Source organism: Manis javanica, chromosome 10, assembly GCF_040802235.1.
Source record: "Manis javanica isolate MJ-LG chromosome 10, MJ_LKY, whole genome shotgun sequence".
NCBI lineage: Eukaryota > Metazoa > Chordata > Mammalia > Pholidota > Manidae > Manis > Manis javanica.
In genome coordinates this window covers 115,322,806-115,336,283 of record NC_133165.1, presented here as the reverse complement: position 1 = coordinate 115,336,283, position 13,478 = coordinate 115,322,806, and the positions used below count along the sequence as shown (strand labels likewise).

Sequence of the window (13,478 nt, the reverse complement as noted above, 5' to 3'; positions counted from 1 at the left end):
TTCCTAGGCCACCTCCTAATTATCAGTGTCGAGACTGCAGTTGCGTGCTTAGTATCCCTCGCCCTTTTCTCTTTATTAACAAAACCTGGATCTTACTGTGTAACAATCTAGGAGGGGCCGTTGGATGTAAATGGCCAGTAGGCCTGCCAGGAAAATTTCTTTAATAGAACCTTTTACCTTCCTTCCTTCTTCCTTGAAACAGACGCAATAGCTAAGAGCTCTAGGAGTCACCTCTAGACTATAAAATAACTTTGAAGATTGTCATATAAAAGACACTGACATATACATCACAAGTGACACACAGTGTAAATGTAAAGTAAGCTTTATTGAGAACAACTTAAAAAACAGAAGCAAACGAGTCTGTGTGGTTCTGAGCCTTTATTCCATTGAGGTGTGTTTTGGCCAGGCAAAAACAGCATGAGCTAAAAGTGTTCCTCGAGGGAATCTGCCTCCATACCAGTTTAGATATTTTTTATTTTGCTTTGTTTTGTTATCATTAATCTACAATTACATGAAGAACTTTATGTTTACTAGGGTTTCCCCTTCACCAAGTCATATGACTTTAGATTTTATAGGAAGGTTGGAGGAATAAGCTGAGTATGTAACAGTGGGCTTGCTGGTCAGGGAAACTGCCTTCCAGACTACAGCCCACCAATAGTAGTTCAGTTTCCATGGCATCACCACAGATACCATCAGGTACCATTGCAGTTGGTATCCTAGGGTTCTTCCAAAGAGCCAGTTCAGACCTGATGAGCAAACAAGCTAACAGCTGGGAAGAAAGGGAATCCCCAAGGCCTTCCAGCAAATTGCCTGTCTCCCTAAGGAGTAATCCAAGTATTGAGGATAGCAGAACAATATTATAGCAAGAGTCTGGGTTTTTGTTAACTATGGAGCCACCATACAGACCCTGGAACGCTGACCTCTGTAATTGTGAGAGAAATAGACTGAGTTTTCTGTTAAATATAACTAATTTAATTCTAATTAGTTCTTCTATTATGGTGAAAGCCTTACTCTTTTCAGGAAGCCTGTGGACTTCTGGGCTGGGTTGGGAACCCCCCAGTTTGATGCTCCCAGATTACTCTGAGTATGTTTTTGTCTTCTTGTCATTTTGTATTGTAATGATGTGTTTACATGTTTCTGTTCCTACTAGCATGATTCCCGGTTGATAGTCAGTAACCATATTTCACTTCCTTTGACCACGTCAGTCCCCAGTAGAAAATGTCTCAAATGCAGGGAATCTGAATGAAGGAATGAATGAAACTCCTATTTATTGGCTTTTTAAAAAATCAGTTTACATTACATGGTTTTAGTCCTCAACAGATGGTCTCCTGCTTTGGCTAATTAATTGGAAGTGTAAAAAACATTGAGAATTGCTTTCATTTATTCCATAATGTGTATGCTACTCACAGAACTATAAACTTCAAATATTTTATACCTTTGACTCCATTTCAAATTTTTTCTTGGTCCCTATTCTCTATCCATTTTGGAGAATGTGATATTTTTGATATCCTAAAGTTACTAAGTTGTTTTAGTGTTGTGATGTCAAATTCTTCAAATCCAGGATTCTATAATGCAAACTACTTGATATTAAATACAAATATCCTTGATTTTTGCTTCTCAGTATTGAATGTTTGGAACTAATACAAATTTATTTTGAACCTTTTTAATTGCTGCTAATTTGTTGCCTAGAATTGTTTTTGACCTTAACAAAACAGGTTTTGTATTTGTACTTTATTTTTTGGCTGGTGTCCCTTCATAAACTAGGTATTTTATTAGTAAGGGTAAGTGGTACTTCTCATCTACAAATTCTCAGCTATAAAAATTGCCTTGCTATATCCTATTTTTATCTTCTTTATGTGCATTTCTCCAAGGTAAAATATTTTTATCTTTACAGACAGTAGCTCTTGATGGAACATTATTTTTAAAATCTGGGGTGATCTCTGGAGGGTCAAGTGACTTAAAATACAAGGCTAGATGCTGGGATGAAAAAGAGTTAAAGAATTTAAGAGACAGAAGAACCCAGCTAATCCAAGAATTAAAGGTAAATCCATATTGTAAAAGTAGATATTAAGTAGAATAAGTGTATTTTTTAACTTTTTTCCTTTGGCAATAAAGTACCATACCTATAGTTTCAAAATAAATTCAAATAATGCAAATTAGAATAAAACAAAAAATAACAAATCTTTCCCTTACCTATCCTTACATCTCAGTGGTATTTACTAAGCAGTTTGATACATAGCCTCTGGACATTTTCTCTGTATATGCTAATATATAAATTACGTTTCCTATTTGTTTTATAACAGACTTTGCTATAAATAGTGTTTCCAGAAAGATTTTTTATTTAATGTCATAGCATGAATATGTTTTCATATTAACATATAGAAAACCACTTTATTTTTAATAAATCCTGCCTGGTATTTTCATTGTATAGATTTTGTTTATTTAGCTAGTCTCCAACAACAAACATTTTGTTTTTTGCTATTACAAATAATGCATCATTAAACATTCTTTACAGAGGGAAAATAACATAGGACCTAAGAATATAAATTCTGTAACCATACTGCCTGTGTTTGAATCTTGGCTCTGCCGTTTATTCACGGTCTGACCTAGGACAACTTACCTAACCCCTTTGTGCCTTAGTTTTCCTGTCGATAAGAGACCAGACATCATCAGTTAAAAAGTAAACGTGGTAGTGATGTCACAACCGAGGCTCTCCCACCGCCATGTGTCCAGGTGCAGCAAGCTGATGAAGAAAGAATCTGGAATACCTGCAGCTAGTCTTATGCCCTGAAGTTCAGAATATCTGGGAAAAAGATGGCAGCATGAGAAGTGAGGCAGAAACCTCCTCCCCAAACCACATGTTACATTAAAATACAGCAAATACAACTAATCCTAAAACAGTGACCTGAAGACTGCAACAGAATGCCTACATCTGGGGAAAAGAGAAGACCTCAGAAAAGGGCAAAGTAGCAAAGCCATGATCTGGCAGGACCCAAGCCCTCCCCGTACCCCAGCTCACAGGGGGGAGAAAGAGAAACAGAGCTGGGAAGAAGTAGAAGCCCAGGACTGCTGAACACCCAGCCCTGGAGATCTGCTCAAACCAACATTACATGGTGCTCTGGAGATTAGAGGGATTAGAAAGCAAAGACAGGCAGAATACTCAGAGAGACTGAGATTCCAGCCTCTGTGGAGAACAGATACCCACAACCAGCTGCTTCAGGACAAAAGAAAGGCAGGCACTTTGAAAGACTTCCAAACAGCGAGAGAGGTGCTAAAAGGTCAAGGAGTACACAGAGCTTGCTGCTCAGGAGAAAGGACAGGTAGTCAGAGTTATTCTGGCACCCTCAGCCGAGCAGGTTGGGAACTTTCAGCAGCCTCAGACACTCCATCCTCCTGGCTGGCAACACAACGCCAAGGCCCCCAGTGCAATATACAGTCTGCCACTCCTCCCTCCCGGCAGGTACTGATCTGAACACATGCTGCCCCTGCCATCACGCCATGCCAGCTAGAGGGCAGCCCCATCTATTGGCAACTATATAGGTGTAAAGCAGAGGCTCCTCCCTGCACATCTGGCCCACTAGACTTGGCAGTGGAGGCAGGCACTATAGCCAGGAAGTAGGAGAGAGCTCTTTCCTCCTGGCAGGTGCTGGTGCCACATGCCTGTGGCCCCCACTATCACTCCAGATGCTGGGCAGCTCCAGAGAGTAGACTTCCTGGGAACTACAGGGTGCCACCTACACAAAGTTATTCAACAGTAATCATTAGAAATATAAAACGGCAAAAGAATTTTGTGCAAATAAAAATCCCACAAACACCAGAAAGAGGGCTAAGTGAAACTGTAATTGCCAATCTTATTGATAAAGATTTCAAAATAAAAATCATAAACATGCTTATGGAGCTACAGAAAAATATTCAGGGTCTCAGGGAGGACTTCAAGAAAGAGAAACTTTGAAAAATACACTATCTGAAATGACAATGGAGGGAATTAAAAGCAGATTAGATGAGGTAGAGGAGATGGTAAATGAAATAGAAATTAGAGAACAGAAAAACGAGCTGAGGCACAGAGGGAAAAAGGATCTCCAGAAATGAAAGAACAATAAGAGAACTGTGCAACCAATCCAAATGGAACAATATTTGCATTATAGGGGGTACCAGAAGAAGAAGAGAGAGAAAAGGGGGTAGAAAGTCTCTTTGAGTAAATAGTTGCTGAAAACTTCCCCAGTCTGAGGATGGAAATAGTCTCTCAGGTCATGGAAGTGCAGAGATCTCCCAACACAAGGGACTCTAGGAAGACAACACCAAGATATATAATAATTAAGATGGCAAAAATCAATGACAAGGAGAGAGTATTAAAAGCAGCCAGAGAGAGAAAAAAGATCATGTACAAAGTAAAGCCCATCAGGCTATTTAACATCAGACTTCTCAGCAGAAATCTTACAGGCCAGAAGGAAGTGGCATGATATAAGGCAATGAAACAGAAGGGCCTCCAACCAAGAACACTCTACGAGGCAAGATTATCATTTAAATTTGAAGCAGGGATTAAACAATTTGCAGATAATCAAAAGTTTTGGGAATTTACCTCCTACAAACCATCTCTACAGTGTATTTTAAAAGGGACTGCTATGGATGGGAGTGCTCCTAAGGCTAAATAGCTGTCATCAGAGAAAACAAAACCACAGTAAAGGAAGTGGGCCAATTAATTACTAAGCAAATGCAAAATTTAATCACCTACCCATAGAGTCAGTCAACAATACACAAAGAGTACAGAATATAATACCCATTATATAAAGAGTGGAGGAGGAAAAAAACCCTTAAGACTGTGTTTGAAATAGCATAATAAGTGAGTTGTTAGACAGTAAAGAAGCTGCCCTTGAACTTTTGGTAACCATGAATCTAAAGTGAGCAATGGCAATGAGTACATATCTATCAATTATCACCCTAAATGTAAATGGACTGAATGCACCAATCAAAAGACATAGAGTCACTGAATGGATAAAAAAACAAGACCCATCTATATGCTGCCTACAAGAGACTCACTTCAAACCCAAATACATACACAGACTAAAAGTGAAGGGATGGAAAAAGATATTTCATGCAAATAACAGGGAGAAAAAAGCAGGAGTTGCAGTACTTAGGCAAAATAGACTTCAAAACAAAGAAAGTAGCCACAGACAAAGAAGGACATCACATTATGATAAAGGAGTCAGTCCAACAAGAGGATATAACCATTACAAATATCTGTGCATCTAATATAGGACCACCTAAATATGTGAAACAAATACTAAGAATTAAAAGGGGAAGTAGAATGCAATAGTTTCATTTAGGAGACTTCAACACACCACACTCCAAAGGACAGATCAACCACACAGAAAATAAGGAGACAGAAGCACTGAACAACACATTAGAACAGATGGACCTAACAGACATCTACAGAACACTCCACCCAAAAGCCCCAGGATACACATTCTTCTCAAGTGCACATGGAACATTTTCCAGAATAGAACACATACTATGCCACAAAAAAGAGCCTCAGTAAAGGAGGATTGGAATTGTGCAAACCAGTTTCTAGGACCACAGAGGTATGAAACTTGAAATAAATTATGCAAAGAAAACAAAAAAGTCCACAAACACATGGAGGTTTCATTCAGCATTTAGAGAAAATCTAATACCCATCCTTCTTAAAATTTACAAAAAGAAGAGGAGGGAGTACTTCCAAACTCACTTTGTGAAGACAGAATCTCTCTAATACCAAAACCAGGCAGAGACACCACACAAAAAAATTACCAATATCCCTGATGAACACAGAAGCAAAAATACTCAACAGAATATTAGCAAGCCAAATTTAAAAATACATCATGATCAAATGGGATTTATTCCAGGGATGCAAGGATAGTACAGTATTCAAAAAGCTATCAATATCATACACCACATCAACAAAAAGGACAAAAATGTGACCATCTGAATAGATGCTGAAAAATCATTTGACAAAATTCAACTTCCATGCATGATAAAAATTCAACATAATAGGTATAGAGGGCAAATATCTCAACATAATAAAGTCCATATACAACAGACAGCCAATATCATACTTAACAGTGAAAGGAAAGGACTGGGAACAAGATGAGGATGCCCACTCACCACTTTCATTCAGCATACTTCTGGAGGTCCTAGCCACAGCAATCAGATAACAGAAATAAAAGGCATCCAGATTGGTAAGGAAGAAGTTAAACAGTCACTGTTGGCACATGACATGATATTGTACATAAAAAATCCCTAAAGAATCCACCCTGAAACTACTAGAATAACTGAATTCAGCAAAGTTGCAGGATACAAAATTAGTGCACAGTTGCATTCCTATATACTAAATGATGAACTAGCAGAAAGGAAATCAGAAAACAATTCCATTTACAATTGCATCAAAAATAATAAAATATCTAAGAATAAACCTAAACAAGGAGGTGAAAGACCTATACCCTGAAAACTACAACACTCATGAGAGAAATTAAAGAAGACTCCAATAAGTGGAAATACATCATGCTCATGGATAGGAAGAATTAATATTTTCAAAATGGCTATCCTGCCAAAAGCAACCTATAAATTCAATGCAATCCCTATCAAAATTCCAACAACACTCTTCAACGAACTAGAACAAATAGTTCTGAAATTCATATGAAACCACAAAAGACCCTGAATAGCCAAAGCAATCCTGCAAAGAAAGAATAAAGCTGGCCAGATTGCACTCCCCAACTTCAAGCTCTACTACAAAGCCACAGTGATCAACACAGTTTGGCTTGTTGTCCATTCACCCACAGACCCATAGATCACTGGAACAGAATAGAGTGCCCTGATGTAAACCCAAACATATACAGCCAATTAAAATACGATAAAGGAACCATGGATATACAAAGGAAATGACAGCCTCTTCAACAACTGGTGTTGGCAAAATTGGACAGCTACATATAAGAGAATGAAACTGGATTACTGTCGAACTCCAAACACAAAAGTAAACTCGAAATGGATCAAAGACCTGAATGTAAGTCATGAAATCATAAAACTCTTAGAAGAAAACATAGGCAAAAATCTCTTGGATATAAATATGAGCAACTTTTTCCTGAACACATCTTCTTGGGCAAGGGAAACAAAAGCAAAAATGAACAAATGGAAATACATAAAAGTAAAAAATTTCTGTACAGCAAAGGACATCATCAGCAGAACAAAAGGCATCCCTACAGTATGGGAGAATATATTCATAAACAGTATATCTGATAAGGGGTTAACATCCAAAATATATAAAGAGCACACCCAAAAAGCAAATAACCCAATTAAAAAATTGGGTGGAGGATCTGAACAGAAACTTCTCCAAAGAAGAAATTCAGATGGCCAACAGGCATATGAAAAGATGCTCCACATTGCTAATTATCAGGGAAATGCAAATTAAAACCGCAATGAGATGCCACCTCACACTAGTTAGGATGGCCAACATCCAAAAGACAAGGAAAAACAAATGCTGGCAAGGATTAGGAGAAAGGGGAACCCTCCTACCCTGTTGGTGGGACTGTAAATTAGTTCACCCATTGTGGAAAGCAATATGGAGGTTCCTCAAAAAACTAAAAATAGAAATATCATTTGACCCAGGAATTCCACTCCTAGGAATTTACCCGAAGAAAGCAAGATCCCTGATTCAAAAAGACATGCGCCCCTATGTTTACCACAGCACTATTTACAATAGCCAAGACATGGAAGCAACCTAACTGTCCTTTAGTAAATGATAAGAGGTGGTACATATACACAATGGAATATTATTCAGCCATAAGAAGAAAACAAATCCTACCATTTACAACATGGATGGAGCTAGAGGGTATTATGCTCAGTGAAATAAGCCAGGCAGAAAAAAGACAAGTACTAATGATCTCAGTCATTTGTGGAGCATAACAACAAAACAAAACAGCAACAGACTCTAAGAAGGGAATAGCGGTTACCAATGGGAAGAGGGTGGGGAGGGAGGGTGAAGGGGATTAAGGGGTATTATGATTAGCACACATAATGTAGGTAAGTCATGGGGAAAGCAGAATAGCACAGAGAAGACACAGTGACTTATAGCATCTTACTATGCTGATTGACAGTCACTGCAATGGGGTGTGTGGGGGGCACTGGATAATATGGGTAAATGTTGGAACCACAATGTTCCTCATGTGAAACCTTCATAAGATTGTATATCAATGATACCTTAAATAAATAAATACATAAATAAACCATGTAAATTTAAAAAAACTTGGCTAAATGTCATTTATAAGAAATCGTCTTAAAATTGAATGTTGAAAAGTATGGAATGAGCACCAGACAAACACAACAAAAAAGGAAACAGGAGTGACAATTTCAGACAATGTGAACTTTAAGGTTAAAAATCCTCATATATAGTAACCTTTCAATAAATATTTATTGAATGAACTGAATAACAAAGGACATGATGTAATAAAAGACAAGCTCACCATTTTAAGCCTGTTTTGTAGCACATAGCACCTAAATATGTAAAGTGACAATAATTAATTAAAAAATTATTTTGGAACATTTCACTATACCTTTTTCAAAATTGGACAGATCTCATAGACTGAAACATTAAATAACAACTTAGAAAAATCAGTAATGCAATCAAGCTTAAATCTAGATTCTGTCACTTAGCACTGTGACTACTTACATGCTTTGATGCTTTAGTTTTCTCATCAAAAGAATGGGGAGAAAAACACCTACTGCATAATAGGGTTAAGAGGATTGAGTGGTTAATAAATGTAAACTTTGTAGAATAATGGTAAGTAGTCAATAACTGAGATATTTAAAATATCCCTGAAACATTAATAAAAACTGATCAAATGCTTGTCCAAAATGGAAACCTCAATCGTTTTTTAAAAGTAGAAATTGTTTTGTTATTTTGAGAATAATTTAATAACATTAGAGAGAGTGACCAAAAGAAATCTTTGTTCACATAGAAATTAAGAATTGTAGATAAATTTGGGATCACAGAAGTAATCAAGAGGCAAATTACATAGTGTCTCCAAAGTGATGAATAGGAAGTCTTTGGGATACAAAAAAATACTATGAAGGAATTCTTTTCTGAAATTAATTAAATAGAAAACAATTCAAAATAGAAAGGGACAAATGAATCTAAAAGCTGGTTATTTTGAAAGACATAAAATGGATAAACTCTTTGCAAATCTAATGAAGGGAAGAAAAGTGAGAAACATACTTCAAGAATAAGAAAATTAAAATAGTTTCAAGAGGCTCTTGCAAGCAAATAACTAGAAAAAAATGTAAGACCTCTAAGAAATGGATGATCTTCAGAAAAATATAAATTACCAGGATAGACCAGAAAAATAGTGGGACATTTGAAGTTAGGGAGTAGCAGACAATAGGATAGTTGGCTGATCTCATCTAAGTGAAATCACATAGTACGTGTCCAGTCCCCATCCACAACTTCTTCCTTTTTTGCTTGCTTCTTTTATAGGATCGTAACAAACTAAAACAATTTGATTTCCCAGATTTCCTTATACCTAGTGTTGGCCATGTTACCATTTTGGAGATACAAATAAAAGTGTTGGTGTTCCCTTTTGCATTTTTCTCTCTGACTGGAACACAGTCAAGAGGCCTGGAGGCACAGCAGCAATCTTGCACTAAGAGACAGCAAGCATGAGGATTAAAACCATTGTACTAAATTAGATGCCAGTGTTGAGGAACTGCATCTAAACTGCCTTTGTGTGAGAAAAATAAACCCGCATTTTTTTAAGCCATTGTTGAGTAATCTATCATTGAAAAAGGACTCCAGGAACGTAAAACAGTGAATCAGCTATGGAAAACAGTATGGTAACTACTCAAAAAACTTGAAAAAGAATTACTATATGATGCAGTAATTCTACTTCTGTATATATATCCCAAGGAATTGAAAGCATAGTCTGGAAGAGATACTTGTACACCCATGTTCATAACAGCATTACTCACAGTTGCAAAAAATAGGAGCAACCCAAGTGTCCCATCAGTGGGTGAATGGACAAACAAATATGGTATATACATTCAGTGGAGTATTGTTTAGCCTTTAAAAGGGAGGAAATTCATGTGCTACAAAATCAATGAGCCTTGAAGATACTATGTTGCATGAAATAAGCCAGTCACAAAAGACAAATACTATGTGATTTCACTTATATGAGATCCCCAGAGGAGTCATATCTATAGAAACTGAAAGCGGAATGGTGGTTGGCAGGGTCTGGGAGGAATAGGAGAACTGGGAGTTGTTTAACATGTATAGAGTAACAGTTTTGTAAGATGAAGAGTTCTGGTGATGGTTTGTACAATGTGAATGTACTTAAACACTATTGAACTATATGCTTAAAGATGGTAGATTTCATGTCATGCATATTTACCACAATTAAAAGACTCTGGGACCAGATGGGTTTTACAGCTGAGTTCTATCCAATATAATTCTAACAAAAAAGCCATTTCAGATCATAGAAACAGATGGAAACTTCCCCGTTTATTTTCTAAAGCTGATGTAACTTTAAAATCAAATATTACAAAGATACTTCAAAAAATAAAACTAAAGACTGACTGCCCTTGTAAATATAAATGGATCATTTCTAAGTCAAATGTAAGTATAGAGAATTCAGTAAAATAGGAAAGAAAAATACATCTGACTATGATTTGTTCCAAGAATACATAATTGTTTCAATATTAAGTGATCAGTCAACATTACATTAACAAATTAAAGGGAGGAAAAGATAAGATCATACATATAAAGGCATTTGATAAAGTTCAGCAGCTAGTCCTAATTAAAGTATTAAATAAAAGAGTAAATGGAAGTTATTTAAATAAATAGTTCTTACCCCAAACTGACAAATAATTGGCTTAAGTGGTGAAACATTAAAACTATTTTTTAAAAAGTCAGTAAGTAGAGTTATCTGTTATCACCATTATTTAATGTGGTCTTAGAAATTACAGTAAATACAATTGGGCACAAAATGAAGTAATTTGTATAAATCTTTGAAGAGAAAAAGTAACTTTTTGCTGATAATAAAATTGTAGTTTAAAAACCACTAGACTTAATAAGATGATGGGAGGGATACATAAACTAGTTTTTCTCTGTACTATTAAAAAGCATCTAAAAATGGAAAAATATTCTGACAATAGGAATAAATGTAAAGGCACAGTATTTTTAGAGAACAATCTTAATGAAGGACAACATAAGACAACTGAGAGGGAAGGTATCCTATATTCTTGTGTTAGAAGTCCTCCAGTTAATACATAACTTGAATGCAATTTTAATTAAAATATTACCAAGGATTTTTTCATTTGATAAAATTATCTCCTAATTCTTACACATGAAAAGTTTTCTGAGACTTGTCAAAAAATATGTGACTAAAGAGAATGATGTAGAACTTCTCTTAACAGCATACAAAATACTATGAAAAGCCATTGTAATCAAGTTGATACAGTATTGGCATAGAAATGGACAGATAAATGAAACAGGGGGAATTCCAGAAATCGGTCCCTGTATATTTGACAACTTAGTATACCACAAAGATGATGTTTTAGTTTAGTAGGAAAAGGATAGATTATTCAATATGATATTGACACATCTAGAGAAAGTAATTTTGTGCCCCATATTATGACATAAAAGTAAATTCCAGAAAGATTAAAAACATGAATGTAAAAATTTTTTCAAATGAGGATAAAAGCCATTGTAAGCATTTTTTTTTAAGTTTAAAGTGAAGACTGTAAGTTCTATACCATCAAAGAACTCTTTACATGAAAAAGACATGGTAACATCTGGGCAAAGGCAATAATTAGGCAGTTCACAGGAAGAAAAAATCCATATGGCTAGTAAATGAAAAAATGTTCACTGCAGAATATAGTACTCAGGGGAATACAAATTAATTGAAGATTACTTCATACTTATCTATAAGACTTGGAAAAATATGTGCTGTTAAGAGATGTAAAGAAACACATACATTATTTATAGAAATGTGAATGCTTACAGCCTTTGGGAAAGCAGTTGGTACCAGCTTTTAAATTAAAAACAGGAATACCTTTGACCCATTGATCTCACCCTGGGGAATCCATTGCATGGAAGTAAAAGCACTCACACTTAAGGGTTTATAGACCGCTATGTTGGTGAGCATCGTTTATAGTGGCAAAAACTTGGAAACAAAGTGAATGCCCATCATTAAGAGACTAATTGAATAATTTTGGTACAGTCACACTCTGGAATAATATGCAGCCATTAAAGGAATTAATTTAAGAGTTATTAGTTGACCTTTTTGAGTGAGAAAAGCAGGAGGGAGAAAGTATGTTCAATATGATTCTAAATTTGCAAGACAATACTAAAGCAACATATAGGTGAAATATATACATATATTCATAAAAGGACTTGGAGTAAAACTACAGAAGAACATATTTTAGAGAATAGGGTACATGAAAGGAGAAGCAAGCATGAGGCAAACAAAAAGAGATGCACTAGAAGGAAGACCATGTGTCACATGAGCCCATTCGTACCATTTACATGCCTTGGGTGGGACACACTCCCCATTCCTCATTTTTCATGCCTGCTTCCTGTCACCAGATGGCTTATGTACTAGTTTCCCAGTCTTTTATCAGAAGAAGGGAAGATGGACTGTGTGTGTGGTTATATGAGAAAATCAGTGAATTGACGTATCTGACATGGGAAAGTGCTTTCTATTGTAAAATGTTCTCATATTTCTCTTCCTTTTCAGGGTTTAATGAAGACACTTCGCAAAGAAGCGGATTTGAAACAAATACAGACTCTAGTACAAGGAACTCAAACACGACTCAAATACTCACAAAGTGAACTAGAAATGATTAAAAAGAAACATCTTGCTGCTTTTTACCGGGTAAAATAGACTTAAAGTTTGACGCAACTTAGAACCAGGACATAGAATTTCAGGAATTATATTTATATAGTACCATGTAATTTTACACTTAACCCATGATTGAAATTATATTCCTTTAGTTACTTTATTTTTATGGTTGTCAATCTTGTTATACATTTGTACCTCAGTTTATCTCATGGATTCCCTTCTTATTTGAAAAGATACCTGTCATGTATTTTGACTTTACTATATAAAGCTAAAAAAGCCATTTTAAAAAGAAATTTTTTTGTCTTATAATTAGGAACAATCTCAGCTACAAAGTGAACTACTAAATATTGAGTCTCAATGTACAATGTTGAGTGAAGGAGTCAAAGAACGGCAACAAAGAATTGAAGAATTTCAAGGAAAGATAGATAAGGTCATTGATGATATATTTACTACTAAATGGCATGAGGAGTATAGTTCCAGAACAAATACCAGATTTAGGGCTTCTTGACTATGTGCTAAAAGATTTTTTTCTAACCACTAAGTTTTATAGGTTTTATGTATTCTTGTTAAGTTTAATCGCCAAACTAATTTCCTTGTGTCTTTTGAGAACTCCTGTTG

The 13,478-nt window shown here is 35.8% G+C and overlaps 1 protein-coding gene across 2 annotated transcripts in view; it reads left to right on the top strand.

Annotated features, from left to right (window-relative positions):
* Positions 1–13,478, top strand: part of SMC1B (structural maintenance of chromosomes 1B) — an 82,486-nt gene that overhangs the window by 41,214 nt on the left and 27,794 nt on the right. For both annotated transcript variants that reach the window (XM_073214024.1, XM_037006788.2), the window contains exons 12-14: positions 1,895–2,041; positions 12,756–12,893; positions 13,174–13,290. In XM_073214024.1, coding sequence (XP_073070125.1) covers positions 1,895–2,041; positions 12,756–12,893; positions 13,174–13,290 — 402 coding nt within the window. The remainder of the gene's footprint in view (positions 1–1,894; positions 2,042–12,755; positions 12,894–13,173; positions 13,291–13,478) is intronic.